Raw genomic sequence first — 19,834 nt, 5'->3', positions numbered from 1 at the left:
CACAGGGGAGGTCAAGGATCCTGACAGTAAGCATAATCACATCAATCTCAAAGGTATGCAAAGTTTCACCTGGAGTTCATTGGGGGATGGGGGAGGTCAATGATCATGACAGAACTAATACTCACATCAGCCTCAAAGGTATGCAAATATTCTCTTGGAGTTTTATAAATGAACTGGTTGTAGAGCTCTTGTTCCCATATCATCTGTGACTTCTATAAATAGAAAATGCAACAAATCAATTATAAATATAGTATAGCAATGTAAAGTAATACAAACTATTTTAAATAAAGCCATCAATGTGCAGCAATTAATAAAACCATTATAGACCTTCTTGCTTGGAATATTTCCATTCATCTATTTATAAATGTATTTGAAAGTTAAAAGGTCAATGTCCCACTGTGGGTGCATACCCACCATTTCCTTCAGTCTGAATTTGTATGCCATTTTGAACACTTGATCTTCACTGGGATCTAATTGGCTGTTAGCCATTGTAAATGACCAGACAATAATTGACAGGTAAAATTGCATGCTCTAATGACCTTAGACAATGAAAATGATCCGACAATGATTAACAGATAAAAGTGAACACTGTAATGATGACTTGTTACTGTATTAGCCAACTCTTCCATATATTAAGAGACTTACCAGTAGGTGTTTTCTATCTACACCTTGCTTAATATGGTTAGGTAACTAAGTTACAGCTATGCCACACATCATACTTCATGTGTAGTTTAGGGTACCTGCTCCTATCTAGCTACTATATGATTCTAAACTCTGGCCTTGAATGCTAGATGTTCTCTTATATTTTAAATATATCCAAACTGTAAAGAGATATTAGATGTCAAACATCTACATTTTTCTTTATGTCAAACTTTTACACTTTTCTTCATCAAACTTCTACACTTTTCTTCATCAAACTTTTACACTTTTCTTCATCACACTTTTACACTTTTCTTTATGTCGAACTTCTACACTTTTCTTCATCAAACTTCTACACTTTTCTTCATCAAACTTTTACACTTTTCTTTATGTCAAATTTTTACACTTTTCTTCATCAAACTTTTACACTTTTCTTTATGTCAAATGTTTACACTTCTCTTCATCAAACTTTTACACTTTTATGTCAAACTTCTACACTTTTCTTCATCAAACTTTTACACTTTTCTTTATGTCAAATTTTTACACTTTTCTTCATCAAACTTTTACACTTTTCTTTGTCAAATTTTTACACTTTTCTTCATGAAACTTTTACACTTTTCTTTATGTCAAACTTTTACACTTTTCTTCATCAAACTTTTACACTTTTCTTTATGTCAACCTTCTACACTTTTCTTCATCAAACTTCTACACTTTTCTTCATCAAACTTCTACACTTTTCTTTATGTCAAACTTCTACACTTTTCTTCATCAAACTTCTACACTTTTCTTCATCAAACTTTTACACTTTTCTTTATGTCATTTTTTTACCATTTTCTTCATCAAACTTTTACACTTTTCTTCACGTCAAACTTTTACACTTTTCTTCAAACTTCTACACTTTTCTTTATGTCAAACTTCTACACTTTTCTTCATCAACCTTCTACACTTTTCTTCATCAAACTTCTACACTTTTCTTCATCAAACTTCTACACTTTTCTTCATCAAACCTTTACACTTTTCTTTATGTCAAACTTCTACACTTTTCTTTATATCTGACTTCTACACTTTTAATTACATTTTTTTACAGCATATGTGTACCACAATCTTTTTTTGCTTATTAAAAAGAAAAAAATTTTTTAAGTGTCATATATTTGCTATGCCAAAAATACATCATATGGTTGCTGAACCTTACCACTTTAACAGAATCCATTTAAACTTCATAACTGTCTGGCTCATGATGCACAATGAACCATTATAGCATAAATGCATACATAAATAGAACAGACCCTAGGTACACCTGAGATCACTCACCTGCATGACATCCACCTCAAAGCCAAACAACAGGGTAGTTGGTCAAGAAATTCATCTGGGATAGTACAACATTTTCTGACATCGAAAGGTTTCTCTTTTAGCAATGGCAGCCATATTTAATGGCAGAATGGCATTAAAATCAGATTTCAAGAAGAAGTTACTGAGAAGTTTTCTATTTTTAATAATGGCTGTAATAACTGAAGGATTACCTGCAATACATGTACAAATTTAAAAGGCTTCTGGTCAAGACACTGTAAAGAATGGTCAATTCTGTCCAGTGGCTTTTGATAAGTTGTTTGATTTTTGTTGTTGTTGTTGTTGTTGTTGTGGGGTTTAACGCCATTTTTCAGCATGATAGGGCTATACATGGCGGCCAGTATTAATGGTGGAGGAAGAACCCGGAAAACCCCGGAAAGAACCACCGACCCACGAGAAGCTACTGGCAAGCTTTCTCACATGCCCACATTGGCTGAATCTTAGACTCAAACCGCCGCAGACATAGGTGAGATGGCAGTGATCCGTAACGAAGAGCGCTTTAGACCACTCGGCCACTCGGGGCCCCGATAAGTTGTTTGAAGGTTGTTATGTCTTTGTTAACAGTGGCCACATCTAATGGTGGTTTGTAACAATCTGAAAGAACTTATTGTAAATTCATCCACCAGTTGTTTCTTTTAAAGATTTTTCTTTCTATTGTAATGGTGGTAAATTGGTATAATTTTTACAGGTTTTAAATGGATTCAAGCCAAGATGCTTTCTGACAAACTTTATAAAATGCTGTCATTGGTTTCTGAGAAAGGCCTGTTGAAAGTTGTTGGGTTTTCTAATTTTGAAGACACAGAGCCATATTTGATGGCAAATTGACATCATCTGTAGCAAGAATCAAAGGCCTTAATGCCAGAAAGTTTTCTATTTTTATGGATGGTGGCCATATCTAATGACAGAATAACTATTGGTATAAAACTGAAAGGCCTTTATACCAGATAGATTCCCATCAACTTTTGGTCAAATTCTGTTCAGCATATTTTTGCTCAGGAAAAGTTATGTTCTATTTTTAGCAATGGTGGCCGTATTTGATAATGGATTAACATCATCTGCAAGAATTTGAAAGGCTTCTATTTCAGAATGATTTCTGTCACAACTGATCAACTTCTGTTCAGCAGTTTTTGAGAAGAATCTGTTCAATGGTTTTTCTACTGGATGGATGGATCAATATCATTGTACACACATATGAAAGGCCTTTGTGCCAAGATACTACACGTGAAAGGCCGTTAAGCCAGAATGCTACATTTCAAAGGCCTTTATGCCAGAATGCTACATTTCAAAGGCCTTTGTACCATAATGTTGTTAAATTTGGTCAAGATCTGTTCAGCAGTGTTTGAAAAAGCTTTTAATGTTTTCTGTTTATATTAACAGTGGCCATATTTAAAGGCTGATTAGCATCATTTGTACAAATCTGAAAGGAGCTTACCCCAGAATACTTTGTACCAAATCTGAAAGGAGCTTACCCCAGAATACTTTGTACAAAATATGAAAGAAGCTTACCCCAGAATACTTTGTACCAAATCTGAAAGGAGCTTACCCCAGAATACTTTGTACCAAATTGTCAAATTCTTTTCATCAGTTTTTGTGAAGAAACCATATAAAGATTTTTCTAATGTTAGTAATGGTGGTAATATGTTATAAAGGACCTACATCATTTGTAAAACTTAGAAGGTCTTTACATCTGGATGATCTGTGTTGAATTTGGTTGAAAGTGATTTTGGTAGTTTTTGAGATATATGTAAATATCAAATCTTTATGACTACATGATGGATTACAGCCCAATCAGACTCAAATCTTTATGACTACATGATGGATTACAGCCCAATCAGACTCAAATCTTTATGACTACATGATGGATTACAGCCCAATCAGACTCAAATCTTTATGACTACATGATGGATTACAGCCCAATCAGACTCAAATCTTTATGACTACATGATGGATTACAGCCCAATCAGACTCAAATCTTTATGACTACATGATGGATTACAGCCCAATCAGACTCAAATCTTTATGACTACATGATGGATTACAGCCCAATCAGACTCAAATCTTTATGACTACATGATGGATTACAGCCCAATCAGACTCAAATCTTTATGACTACATGATGGATTACAGCCCAATCAGACTCAAATCTTTATGACTACATGATGGATTACAGCCCAATCAGACTCAAATCTTTATGACTACATGATGGATTACAGCCCAATCAGACTCAAATCTTTATGACTACATGATGGATTACAGCCCAATCAGACTCAAATCTTTATGACTACATGATGGATTACAGCCCAATCAGACTCAAATCTTTATGACTACATGATGGATTACAGCCCAATCAGACTCAAATCTTTATGACTACATGATGGATTACAGCCCAATCAGACTCAAATCTTTATGACTACATGATGGATTACAGCCCAATCAGACTCAAATCTTTATGACTACATGACGGATTACAGCCCAATCAGACTCAAATCTTTATGACTACATGACGGATTACAGCCCAATCAGACTCAAATCTTTATGACTATATGATGGATTACAGCCCAATCAGACTCAAATCTTTATGACTATATGATGGATTACAGCCCAATCAGACTCAAATCTTTATGACTACATGATGGATTACAGCCCAATCAGACTCAAATCTTTATGACTACATGATGGATTACAGCCCAATCAGACTCAAATCTTTATGACTACATGATGGATTACAGCCCAATCAGACTCAAATCTTTATGACTATATGATGGATTACAGCCCAATCAGACAAATCTTTATGACTACATGATGGATTACAGCCCAATCAGACTCAAATCTTTATGACTACATGATGGATTACAGCCCAATCAGACTCAAATCTGTATGACTACATGATGGATTACAGCCCAATCAGACTCAAATCTTTATGACTATATGATGGATTACAGCCTAATCAGACTAAAATCTTTATGACTACATGATGGATTACAGCCCAATCAGACTAAAATTGGGATCTTTGACATAACAGTGATCTGACACACACCGTGTGGTCATGTTTTGGTAACCTTTCAATTCACCAATCAGATTACAGTACCACATATGCAAAAGTGAAAAATGCAATTTGGAATAGGTAATTTGTATGGTAACTCTCCCTAATACACAATGCGACACCTTATTTGACCAGCCACTAAAAATAAGTGAACCAGGAATTCCAATGGTCACCAAAACACAGACATTCATCTATGCCTGTCAATTCTCCTTGCTAACAGCAGATCTCAGTATTAATCAGTGATGCAGGGCCATACCATAGGCTCACTTGGCATTATTGTTAGGTGAGTTACAAATTTTTAAATCCTAAACTTTGTGAAGGAAAACACACTAACCTTAATGTCGTAAATTCTAATATAGTATGACCTTTTTGGGTTATCTTTGATGAAACAGGCAACACCACAGGTTCTTTTGTTCCAGTGCTGGTGACTTGGTGGCTCAGACAAATACAGCTGTACAACTGCAGATGCTAATGTCTGAAAATCAGAGTATATTTATGGCATATATGACAAGGAGAAAATCATACCAAATATCAATGTATGTTGAAAAAGGTATGACTGTATAATATAAAATATGCAACAGTAGGTTTTCTTTTGAATCAATAAATTACCAAGATTGAATATAAAGTCTGATAGACTTGTGTTTACTGTACAGCCAACATTGGTCAGACATAAAAGACAGGCAACGCCATCTTTATGCATACCATTCATTTCAACTATGTAAATAAACCCAACCTTATATAAACCATTCATTTAAACTATGTCAATAAATGCATCTTTATGCATACCATTCATTTAAACTATGTCAATAAATGCATCTTAAACTATGTCAATAAATGCATCTTTATGCATACCATTCATTTCAACTATGTCAATAAATGCATCTTTATGCATACCATTCATTTCAACTATGTCAATAAACCCAACCTTATACATACCATTCATTTCAACTATGTCAATAAATCCAACCTTATACATACATTCATTTCTGTCATGTCAATAAACCCATCCTTGTGCACAAAATTCATATTTACCATGTCAATAAATCCAACCTTATACATACCATTGATTTCTGTCATGTCAATAAACTCATCATTAGGCATACCATTAATTTCAAGCATGTCAAAAGCACAATCGTTATGAATACATTTCAGCTAGGGCTGCAGACAGGGTAGGAGAATTAGGACAAAATTCAAGGGGACCACAATGGTTTGGGAGAACGTTTCCAAGGGCCCACAAATCTTGTCCACAACCATGATATCAACTGTGACAATCACCCCTTCTCACTTCCAACAGTGTGTCAAGAGTGTGTGTGTGTGATTTGGACTTTTAACATAGCTTTAACAATTTTTCAGTCATATCACTATGATGTCTGCAGTGTGGCAGTTTATAGTGTTGTCTAGCACTGTGGCATCATGTCCCACCCTGTCACATTATCCTGATCATCAGGCCAACCAGTCCTAACACTAACCTCTTAATGCTGAGTGCCTAGTGAGGCAGCTGTTAGTATCATTTTTATAAGTCTTTGGTATGACTTGGGCAGGATTCAAACTCGATACCTCCCCCATCTGAGGCAGATGCTCAAACCACTAGGCCACCAGAGCGGTCTAGTGTGTCAAGAAACACATGTACGGCAATATCTATGTAATGTATCTTATTAGTCTGGACTACAGTTCAGTCAATTTTCTTAAAGTTTAAGATTGATAATATCACCACAATTTCAAAAGGGTGCCTTTAAGTTATGATAACCGATTTTTTTACAGATTATTAGCAGGGGAATAAATAGAAAAGAATATACTGGAAAAGCAAACATCAACAGCTATACCTGGGTTAGTCCCTTACTTGCAGAACCATATGCCCTGGAATCAAACTCAAGCCATCCCCAAATCAAATTTCCATAAAGTGATTGTCATAAAAAAATAAAATGGTCAACACATAGAGCTATGATTCATGTTTGATCTGGTGTCATCAAGAAAGTAACAGTAAAAAGGTCAACAGCTGGTGTTTGATTCAGATCTGAGCTGGTGTCATCAAGAAAGCAGCAGTAAAGAGGTCAACAACTGGTGTTATGATTCATGTTAGATCTGGTGTCATCAAGAATGTAGCTGGCATGAACATTGCTGTTTATAAGACTCTGAGAACTGTAAGCTAGGAGTATGTACAATGTGGTCTACCAAATTTGTCATCTACTCTGTTTTACATCCTGTTGTGAGAAACATCAACTCCTGTGAATCAATCAGCAAGTATGACTTCCAGATTTTGACCTTAGCTATGGAAGTCAAATTACCACAATGAGACCCTTACCATGCTTCTCATCCTTCTAGCAAACAAAGAAAAGACGTAATAATGTGACTTCTTCTATTCAACTGTAGGTCAATCAGGAATAAGCAAAATTCCAGCTAGGAGTGAAATGATTCATCGATATATTGATGCATCAATACTTTTGTTGAAATGATACACATATCGATATAAGAGATGGAAAATCGATACAAAATGATACTTACCGTATGCATGTTATTTTAGTCTTCAGTAGTCATGAATAATTATTATTAGTTGCCTTGTTATTCTGTAAAATTTTAATCCATCTGAAACAGCATTTGCAGTAATAGGCACTCATGTTTATTAGAAAAAATGAAAAAGACCACTTGAGAATACCCATTTGCCATTTACAAGTTAACACAAAATGACATGGTTCGTAACCTGCCCCCCCCCATTCCATGCTAATGATCTTAACCCAGAAGTATGTTCAGCATACATTCCAAACATGTTACACATGTATAATGAAGTACTTTACTCATCAATTTAATAACCACCTTCATACAAAGTTTCTACTTTGAATTGTATCTTGACTCCATTGGTCGATTTGAAAGCTATATTAGAGGTTTGTTGCACAGTGAAATGTTACACTGAATTCTCATTTTGTGGTTATTTCTTGTACCAGTCCAGGTTAAACAATAACTACCAATACGAAATCAATGTAGCTCATTCTCTCTCTGCATGACAAACAGGAAGTATTGGCAGAGAAACAGAGTCTTCACGGGAAAGTCATTATATATGTCAAGTACTTTCACAGAGATTCTGTGAGGTTGTGCCATTGCACGAATCTTGCAAAATTTGTACGAGTTTGCATGCTTGGAGAACAGTGAAATGCGAGAACTCCTGCAAATTCCTTGAAAGTCCCACATATGAAAATGTGCTTGGCAAAGTATACAAGTTTATTTAACCGTTCTTGCCGCAACATCTGTTTTTCAGATAGCAACTGTTCCACATCTGGATTCTTCAAACACAACATGAATGGTTGTGAAACTAAATTTGATTAGCACAATGTGCCCAGGAATAAGCATTATGGTACAGTTTGAGACCATTCATGAAGAAAGTTTTACAAATGCATGTTTAAAATACAGAAAACCCAAAATGTCTGCTTCCCCGCGTGGTTCATTATGATTTTGTTCAGCAAATACTTGCTGATGATAGTGATTATGGCAATAATTTTTAAAGTTATTAGGTATATCAGATTACTGGAGCTGGGAAAGTGTTAATGGAGATACCAGTGAGTGATTTTGAGCCCAAAATGGTGTTAAATACAAGTAGATGTGATTGCTGGATGGATAAAAAATAGATGGCATGATCCTTTCAGTGGTATTTCAAAATTAAATGTACGAATGGCAGAATACTGAGTCTAATTAAAATACAGACTTTTTAAAAGCATACTTTAATTTTCATTTTTTTAATTAATCAATTTCGCCCTGCGGATCATATGCTACAAAGCCATATATATGTATCCATATCGGGGTCCAAATAAAATAAGGGCAAAAATAAGAAAGTAAGAAGGAAAGACCAAAAGATAAAATATGTGTGAGCTCTGAAGAATTGTACATATCAGTCACAAAGATCAGTTTCCCAACACATTCAAGCTGACAAAGCTAGCTATGTATATGCCCCTTCAGAATACAATAACTAAATGTCTATCTGTAGTCTGCATACTGGAAATAGAACCAGAATGTCAATATACATGAAAGGATACCACCTACCTTCCAAGATGGAAAGACCATCAAGTCCATATATGTATCGATATGTATCGTATTGCAGGCTGCATATCATGAATTGTATCAATACATGGCACAAATGTAAAGTTTCACCCCTACAGCCAACATTATATGGCTCATATTTAGTAGTTTATGAAAGCACATGTGACTCAAGATTTAACGACCAATAGGTTTCAGTGACCTTCAGCTTTGGTCAAGGTATGCAAACTTGAACAAAACTTATTGAACAGAAACTTATATTTTCTTATTAGATTTATCATGACCATGACATCTGAACTTTAGACTCCAAAGACAATATCCTAAGTGCAAGCCATCCACAAAGTTTTGACAATGATTTTACTCCAGAACAAGTAAAACACAAGATTTTGCCATGGCATGTGGTCGAGAACTAAAACAATGATACAAAAACAGTTATAATGACCTTGACCATGACCTTTTAAACCCAAAATCAATAACCCTCTTTCTTAATAAAAATTAAGCCTTCCATAAACTTTGGTGTAAGTACACTGTATATGGTAACAATTTCAATTATTTTTTGTACAATCATAGTCCAGGTCTTTCAGTCACAATGACCCTTACCTTTGACCTTTTAACCTCAGCATTAACTGGCTTCTTCCTTACCCCGAGTGCAAGCCAGCTGCAAAGTTCTGTCCAGGTCTCCAATGCACAACCAATGCTTTTGTGTAAAAACTTTATTTTCTTCTATCAGTCAACAAAAGACCATAGCCTTTGACCTTTTGACTCCAAACCAACAGGCTTCTTCTTTACCCAACAAGCACGCAATCCACAAAGTTTCATCAAGGTCTGTGATATAGAAATAATGGTATTGTGTCACAGTTGACCTTTTAATCCAGACATCAGTAGTATTCTTCGTTAACACAAATGCAGACCATCTGCAAATCCTGGTTAAAGTGGATGATGTAAAAACAAAGTTTTGACACAGAACTGAAAGATGGTAAAAGACTGACCAAAAGATGGACACACAATATCGTTACAATATATGCTCTACTTTTTGGGAGGGTGTATAAAATCTTGAGTTCAGTGATCAGAACAGAGAAGTCCATTAGTGGGCCTAAAATCATTCAAAGCAAATAAAAGTTTATGATAACAAGTCTTACTGCCTATAATTTTTGCTCATGAAATTCATTTTTTTGCTAGTAGGGTCTTCTTTTTCTTGCAAGCTGTTCTGGGAAATGAATATCTGCTTAATTCAGATTTTCTGAAAACTGCAGGTCCAGGACTAATAACTGAAGGTCCACAGGATGAAGTGTTAGAATACCTGGGGTCAAGACAAAAATTAGAAGGACAGGAATGGACTTGACGTGCTTACTCAGAGCAATGTTTCTTTGATTTTGATCCATACTGTCTGCCATTGAATGAAATTCCAAGTGTAACCTTGTAAGGAAATGTATGTCACCATTGGTATATGACCAAAAATCATCAAACATCAGACAATACAATGAGTATATTTTGTAATCATGACCAGTGATGACATAGTAAGTTTGACAAGAGTTGTGTATAGAATGATCAACGGAATTGCATGTACTTTACAAAACAAAATTGGTGATCATTGTTTTTCAATGTAGAATTAACCAAAATGTTTGCAAATTTTTAGGTAATTGTGTAAATACAGATTTGTATCCTTCCTGGCTACAGCTTTGCATCAGTAAACAACCGATAGATGGCAAGTGTTTAAAATTATTCAGGAAATACTGTTTGAAGCGATATTACAGCGCTCACAATGCGTGGGTTCGAGTCTTGGATTCTGCCAATGTTGGTATGTGAGAAAGTTCATAGCATAAAAATACCGGAACGCACCGAAACACCGGAACGCACTAGAAACACAGAAACGCAATATTGTATATACCATAGCTGAATTGTGAAATTTGTGTCATTTTTTAATAAAGAAAATAACACTTACCATTAACAGTGTCTAATACAATTTTTACGTAAGGTTAATGCATAATCTATTGCTAATAAATATATATCAGTAATGATTTATTAATAATGCCGGGATGAATAACTTCGTGAAAATCAGCAATTTAAATAGCTGTACAGTGTAAGTGTAACTATCAAGAAGTATGCGCAGACACTTATTTTAATGATATAAATACAAAGATAGATGCAAAAATGGCATGTCAAATCATTTCCGTATTTATTTTGGAATTTACATCACAAAAATTTTTTGGTCTCGTGATTTAGAGTAGTTACAATTTCCATATCAGTTGTTCAGTGAAAATAATAATAAAAAGTACGTGCAGTTTTCCTTTCATAGCAGATTTTCTTCAATACCCAAATGTATTCACTTTTTTGTCAATGGCATTATTTGCATATATTGCTAAAACATTAAGCTGAAAAAAATGAAGCACTGGTCAGTGAAGATTTACACCATGATTCCAGTGAACCACTGATAGCAAACATCAGACCATTGCAGATTATTCAGATTGCAGCGTCCGTATCAGGAAAGAATCCGTGATCACATTGTGAATTTCAAACTTCCTTTACATATTGTCTATATAATTAGTATTCATTATGTAACAACAATTTGATAATCCCATTTGAGAAACAACAATTTGGTAATCCCATTTAAGACACAAATACAAGTCTCTGCAATCACATTGCTTTCCCATGCATCCAGTCTCAACAGAGCTTGATGTGTCATACGATTTTAACATTTTTTTTGGCGATTATTGAGACACTCCTGACTGAACTACCCAAAGCGATAATTGGTAAACTCGAGATATATGATACTTGTACCGCTTTCTTCCCTTCACTTATAACGTTTTATCCTTCATTACTTATACTTTAATTTCAAATTCATATATCTTTTAATGAACTATTATTTTCCGTTTTCTGATATTTTGAGTAATTTCTACATGGATAATTTAAGTATCTTTCTAATTACTGTTCATACTGAAAAAGTTTCACATGTCATCTAAAGATGAAGATACTGAAAATAAATACCCTGAATTACTTACTTATATGATGAACACTTGGCGATAATGTTTCAACATAAATAATTGGTGTTTAAACTATCAAATCTGTCTGAATTATTTTTTGGCACAGAGAAAATGTATGCTGTCTGATGAATGCACATTATTTATAGATTATGGTTTTTGGACCAACAGTAGAAAGAAGTTTGATTGCTTTCATGTAATTTTCTTACAGATGTTACATTTTGGTAACAGTTCTCAATTTCATGATTGGACTTGTCTTTATGTAATTTAAGATTTGTATGTGACTGTTTTATTTTTTGAATATCCAATAAAATCTTCTGATCTTATGATACTTTCTGACAGCCACATATTTAATCTCGAGTTGTAACACTGTTTCAACATTCTTGCCTACCCAGCTTTTTTGTACATTTTTTGATCTACACTAGAAAAACACCAGCTTGGAAATTATGAATAAAGGTGTGCAGATTATTATTAATGTTTGCATTTATAATGCACTAAAAATGAACATCGTTGAATTATTTACATTATACCTTAAGTTTTGATTATGAAACTCATAGTTACCATATAGCAATCAACACATTTTCCTAATAAACGCAATTAATGACCATTTGGTATTCGTAAGCACAAAAGACAAAAATGATTAAGGCCTGCTGAACCATAGTCTTTATAAATTTATAAAAGAGATATTATTGATTCGCTTTACTTCAAATGTTTTCTTTCACAATTAGTATTTGCCTTCTTTTAACTTTCTCACATTCAGTAACTTGCGTTATTTTCTTTTTGGTACTGGTCCTTTTTTTACACTAATCACCTCTCCCATACACATTTCTAGTGTACTGATATGAAGGCATATCCAGATGCAATTGCGGGGGATAATATGGCTGTATTGGCATGTTTACTTTGCAATTGGGGCATATGTATGTGCTATTTCAGAATACAAATTGATGACAATGGCATGTTTCTTCATATAAAAGTGGTTAAACTCCGTAAACATTTGGTAAGTTGGCTATGTTCATTAGTCAGTCATGAAAGATGGCTGAATTTCCCTGTGGCAAGTGTAAATTGGAATATGACCATGATACCATTCAGTGCTCAGATTGTTGTAAATGGTACCATAGGAGATGTATTGAAATGTCTCAGCAAGAACTTAAATGTTGGTCTTTAAAATCACTGCAATTCCTCTGCAAATCCTGTGCATTTGAAGGTGATGACTATGATGCTGGAGCGGCTTTATCAAGGTAAGAAGATTTAAATAATTTTATTTAGTATGTTATTAGTTTTCATTTTAGTAAATGTTTTCAATGAAGTTTCAAACTATTTTGAATGTAGTTTGCATTAAAAATTATTGTCTTCGTTTACACAAGATAATATTTTCCTCAAACTAAGTCAGTAACAACTGCTTCTTTAATTCAAGCAATAAATGAAATTAAACTATATTCTTATATAAAAAAAATAATTCAACATAAATAATGACACTATTTTCATTGCATTTTCGTTATTTTTATTACAATGTAAAGGAGGCCATGTGTGTCTTTTTTATTTAAATACGCTCAAAAATATTCAGTTACACTCAAACATACTCAAAGACGTCCTTTTTAATATTAAGTTAACCTTACTATCATAGAAAGCGTGGACCGAAAGAAAAGACTGATCATATAATGGACCTAGTACGTAATGTAGCATACTGTACAGTAGACTCAACAATGGCAACATCTCTGTCCATTAAACCGTCCACACACGTGACCAGCTTTCTATAAGATGGTTGACGTTTTAATGCTGTGTAGTTCCCGTCAAATTTCAATATTAGTTAATTTTGCACAAAGTTGTAAAACAAATGTATAATGTAAAAAAGATGCATGATTTCAATTCGCTATATTTTTACATTAAGCATAACGAACATCAGTTTCTTTACATAAATGTATAGATGCATGCAAATATATACAAATAATAAAAAATTATACAGACTTTGTATAACATTTCGGTCTTTAGTAGGACCAGAATGCAAATGACATTAAGGATCTACAACAGGGAAAGTGGCTGATTTATATTCATCAATTACTGAGAAGAAAAGAACCACCAAAGATATATTTAATGGATATATTTTTTGAGTATATTCGAATGTACTTGAGTAAAATGACGCGCAGTACAAGTCTGCATGATTAGCGGATTAAATACGTATGACAGTGCATTGAACTTCAATGGCTACTGGTTAAATAATCTTTATTTCAATGCAAGAAGGCAAGAATGAATGCTGGCTGATTTTTAAAGGTTGAATTTTCACGATTAGTGGAAGAAAGCAAACATAATATAGGATTTATCAAAGTCATTTCTGTTACCACGTGGAAGACACACTTTTTAATATGTAGGTTTTGCTGGACACTATTAGTGTTTAATAAAATATTCATGATAAAGATACATTCTCATAAATCTAACAAAGCATTTTCATACTCCGACCAATACTCTCTCTCTATATGTGTATATATGTGTGTGTGTGTATATATATATATATATATATATACACACACACACACACACACACAGATCTTGCTAGGATTTTAAAACAAGGAGTACAGGACTCCCAGTTTGGTAAAAATAGGAGTCCCACCATTAAAAGTTGCAGTCCCTTCTTTCCTACAGAATCAACACAGACGTGAGTGCATCTATTTTTAGATGGAGAGGTTTCCGTAATGTAATCACTCACTTTAATATAGCTTCATTACATCAGTCCATTGACAGGATTGCAAATTTATGATTTATTTGTCTACGTCTTTGTAGTAATTTTAGGCAATAGTTAAATAGTATCTGATTTGCTGTTTTTTCCCCGTGTTTTCGCAAATGTGTCAAGTCGGAAAACAGCTTAGACCTTAAAGCGCATCTCGCGAATTCCACAACATAGCATTGTCCTCTACGTTTCTGACCTACATAATTTGCAGTTTAAAGTTAAATCTTAAAATAAAATAATACCATGGCTTTTCTTTCAATGATATCTATATTTTTCTGAAAATATTTGCCCGATGATGTACGAAAACAGACAATTTAATAAACTGGTACATCCCAGACTTAGTGAAGTCCGTCATTATTTCCCGTTAGGCCTACCGGTTCACTTACAGTTTCAAACTAATCTTATGATGAAATAGTGTACATGAGGCAGTTAATATAAATCCAGATCACCGATTCTGATCTTAAAAAACATGTTTGTATGTTTTATCATCAAAGGATATCATGCAGGAAATTCATAGTTGCTACCTTACTCGAAAAATGGTTAATAGTCAATCAGCTATCAAAACATATGCTTGTGAATGGGCAGGAGTTTGTTTATCAACATAACTGATATCAAAACTTGGCCTAGCTACTGATCTATTGATGAATACATTTCGCTACAAACACCGGAACTAACCGGGCTAAGGTGAGGGGCATTTTAAAAAAAAGTATGGTCAGTCAATGTACCTCTTAACACATTAACCCCTGGCGACGAGTATACTCGTCGTACTTTACATTCCTGATCTCCCGCGTGCCTCACTAAAGTGGCTGAGTTTGCATAGCTTGTATCCCGAGCGCTGAGTTTAAGAGGCAGCATTTAGCAAGGCCTTTCTCCCGCATGACGAGTTAACTCGGTGCAAACCATTGGTTGATTTAAAGCCATTTCCTGCTAATGCAGGCAGTTTAACCAACCCAATTTTAGCTTACATAGACAGAACGCACATTGCTGAACAAAGGGAAGAAAAAAATTCACTTCGATATCAGTTGATTTTGTGAAAATATTTCAATTTTAAAATGATGCAAATTGACAAGAATCAGCCTCTAGGAGCAGACTTTTACTTGATGGATTCTGACGGAGAATTTTCTGGATTTTAATCAGACGAGATTGATAGTGACATCGAAAAAGCTACTGGAAATAACAGCGGTAGTGATGAGAATAAGAATGTTGAAGAAGAAGAAGAAAATGAAAGTAGAGCTGATCGATGATCGTAAATGATAAAACACACATTGACAAGAGGCTATACAAAGGAGCAGCAACGGATTCAGACTGTGATGCCAATGAATTTGATTTCGTGGAGCTTTTTTTTCTTTTGAATAATCTTTAAATAAATGTTTGGGAAATATATGTTGTTAACATGAGTGTTCATAGTTCAAGGTTTGTTAAGTGCTTTATTAGTTTTAAAAATTTCAGTGAGAGTTCTAAGGAAGAAAGATAAGTAAAGAGCAAGTAAAATATGCCCATCTGTGTACAGTATTCACAGGATGTTTAGTTTACAAGAGACAAGTGGAATTTCTGTGTACATAAAATATAATTATTTCATGTGTTGATGGTGTTAATAATTCTGTGTGAATTCCTTAATGGATTTTATGGATTATTCACAGCAAGAGAAGCAAATTGGCAAGTACATCATTTGTTTTCACCATCATGCATTAGTTTTATTTCTGCTTGTAGCATGAAATTTATACCATTATATATGTAAGTTTATTGAGAACTGCCGTGCCAAATTTCAGCTGAATTAAATGAATGCAAATAAAATAATAACAATTTTATTGCAAGTAGCCTCTCTATAAAAATCTGCAAGCCAATTGCTGTCAGCTAGTCTCAGGGATACAGGCACTGGAAAGGCTAACACTGCTCTAGGTGATCTCTGCAAGTATGCTGCAGGGGACTGCCTAGCTGTTTGGCTCAGGGGTTAATGTGTTCAATAGCTCTTGTTCGTCCATCAGAGTGATACTGAATTTTGTCAATCCAAGTAAGGATTTATTCCAAACACTAAGCTAGGCATCACAAACTTTCTTACACTTAGCTACTGTCCTATCCGAACTATCAATTATAGCAGCTTTAGCACTCTTCTGAATCTCATTAGAATCTTTGTAAGTTTGCCGTTTAACCCCAAAAAACTTATCCAAATTTATGAATGGCATTTTATCTAAGTCTCAACATGTCTTGATTCTCGTGCACAACTTATTCCGATACATTTGGAAATGAACACAATAACGAAAGCTAAAGTTGTTTATTTGATATACTTTTATAGATGACCACATGTACATCTCTGGGTCTTTCTGCCTCTGAATTCAATCACTGTAAATATCTGTACATTTTCCCACCCGGCAGCCAGTCAGATCATGTTCTTTTTGATGTACTCTTATAATGGCAACATGTAAGTACATCAAGGGGTCTTTCAGTCACTGAATTCTGTCATTGTAAATATCAGCACAGCTAATTGATCAACACATTTTCCCACAAAGCAGGTGGCTGAAGCAGGACTGGAAAGTCTTTGAATTTTGCCGCACACCTATTACATGCGTATGGAGGATTCCAGCTTCAGTGATTTTCTGCATCCCAGATCAAAAATTGGCATCCAAATATGTGTAATTAAGCGTTTCCGAGATCTATATATATATATATATATATATATATATATATATAAGATAATTTTAAAAAATGTAATTATTAATAACCACAATAATCAACTTAAGAAATCAATATTAATGTGTTTATTATTAACAGCTAAAGCATTAAGCTCGTGTATAAATTGCAATACATGCTGTTAATATTAAATTTTGTTCCTTTATGAACTGTCTCCAAAATGCGCAGTTTCCAGCTTCTTTTTACTTTGATGCTGCATCACTTTCAGAAAAGAAAGTACATATTAATTTATTATATAACTAATATTAAATGTCACAGATATGAATTATACAATTACAACCAATATACACTATGGTATATATGATATAACTGAAGTGGGTTTTGGTGTTTCTATTGTGTTCCGGCGTTTCGGTGTTTCTATGCATCCTGAGAAGCTTGCCAGTAGCTTCTCGTGGGTCGATGTTTTTTTCTGGGATGTTCCTGGGTACTTCCTCCACCATCAATACTGGCCGCCATGTATAGCCTATCGTGTGCTGAAAAATGGCGTTAAACCCCACAACAACAACAGCGCTCGCGATAATACAACATTGGAGTATGTACTGGTTAGAGACCAATTCTCACCACATACCAACTGTCGCCATAGTAATAGTAACTCGTAACCGCACGCGAAGTTTTCATTCCTGTTTAGAAAAATAGAAGATTGATTTAAGCCAACAAGTCCGAGAAAACATAAGCATTCGATAAATCCATTTAGTAAAGAAAATAACCAAAATCCCCACTTTAGCCCCTTATGCCTCCATTTACTGACGTAAGGAGTCACGTGGTACAATTAGCATACATGGGTCAACAATAACTATGTCATAAAACAATACCTTAATGTAGGCTCCTGCTTTTATAGCAGACACTGTAAAGGAGAATTACAACATTTCCAAAATAAAGCATCCTCAATTAAGAAGTAGACATTAATGTAACCTTTACATGTTACATAATGTGTTAAAAAATCTCAGTTTATTAAACCGGTGATTAAGTAAAATTTCATGCATTCCTCTCATAAATCGTAACTGGTAAAGAATATTAATTTGAATTACAAAGCAACACAAATTAAAAATTAATTAATCAGAAATAACGAAATTTTCTTTTAATTAAAGAAATAATATAATCCAATAACCATGTGTGAGCAGATCATTAATTTTCAACACGTGGCGACAATTGGTACTGTCTCTCCCGTAAAGTTCAACACCAACACCGTTTTAATTAACGGTCCCCACGTAACCGTTAATGTTGCTGATTTCACATTTAACACGATGAAAAAAATTGTTAAAGGCCCTGCTTTTATGTATTCTACTGCCAAGGAGCAAGTTCATGTCGGTAGTGGATGATTTAAAAAAAAAAACCAGGAAAAAGTGGCGAGAATTGGTCTCCAACCAGTAATGTTTCTATTCGAGAAACCAACAGCAGATTACTTCACCAAAAATAAACTCATATTAGTTTTTATTTATCTATAAGACACCGTAAATTGTTATCTATATCTGAAGGATAATATTAATTGTAAATAAATGTACATAACATCAAAACATTCTAAGAATCTGTTAAGATAGGGACAAAAACCCGGAAGTTGTGTATCGAAAAACGTGAGACTCTACACACCACACAATTCCGACCCAATAAACTGAACAGTCCCTCGTTTTCCGTGTCAGATAACAATATGGATCCTTCATTTGTTTGTTTAGTACGGGTGGAAGACCTCCGGCGCATATTCCCTTGATTGGACATTGTTTTTTTTTTTCTCGTTTCTTCTCAAAATATTGACAAGCTTCTTCTGCTACTTCCGGATGAATGGGTCCTACTAAATACTGCTAATCCCGACAAAGCCAGACAAAGCCAGACAAAACCCGACAAAGCTTGACAAAGCCCGACAAAGCCAGACAAAGCCTGACAAAGCCACACAAAGCCATGTGAAGTCAAATAAAAAATGCGTATTTATATTTTTAATTATATTGTTGATAAAATTAACTAAGCCGAAAGACTAGTTTTCAACATATTTATGCAAAATTATATGACCGAAAATTGGAAGACAGAGTACAAATTCGAAATTGAATAATGACAAAGTAATAACAAAGTATGACAAAATCATACGTAAACTGTTTATTACTATATACATTGTTCATTGAACTTATCGAAAGAAAGTGCAATTTTTTCAATATTTACTAATCACACAAAGCCAGACAAAGTCATACAAAGCCTAACAAAGCCTCACAAAGCCTGACAGTCATAAAAGTCATTTTAGACAAGTGTATTTATATTGTAAATTATATTGACGAATAAATTAACCAAACTGAAGGATTAGTTTTCAACATAATTATGCCAAATTAAATAACCAATAAAATTTGGTGGCAAAGTTCTAATTCGAATAATAAGAAAATCGTATGTAAAATGTTTATTGTAAGTTTAAAA

General features: G+C 34.2%; 1 protein-coding gene across 1 annotated transcript in view; it reads right to left on the bottom strand.

Moving 5' to 3' along the window:
- The window catches only part of LOC149804147 (actin nucleation-promoting factor WASL-like), a 46,986-nt gene extending 27,760 nt beyond the window's left edge, over window positions 1–19,226 (bottom strand). Inside the window, exons 1-3 of the mRNA XM_089954114.1 lie at window positions 19,028–19,226; window positions 5,364–5,504; window positions 126–212 (exon numbers count right to left, since the gene is read on the bottom strand). Of these exons, the coding sequence (XP_089810240.1) occupies window positions 126–212; window positions 5,364–5,504; window positions 19,028–19,153 (354 nt within the window). The 5' untranslated portion in view covers window positions 19,154–19,226. The remainder of the gene's footprint in view (window positions 1–125; window positions 213–5,363; window positions 5,505–19,027) is intronic.
- Window positions 19,227–19,834: the final 608 nt, after the last annotated feature.

Source organism: Sinohyriopsis cumingii, chromosome 3 (assembly GCF_028554795.1).
Source record: "Sinohyriopsis cumingii isolate HCF-2022 chromosome 3, ASM2855479v2, whole genome shotgun sequence".
Lineage (NCBI taxonomy): Eukaryota > Metazoa > Mollusca > Bivalvia > Unionida > Unionidae > Sinohyriopsis > Sinohyriopsis cumingii.
This window is presented reverse-complemented; position numbering and strand designations above follow the sequence as displayed.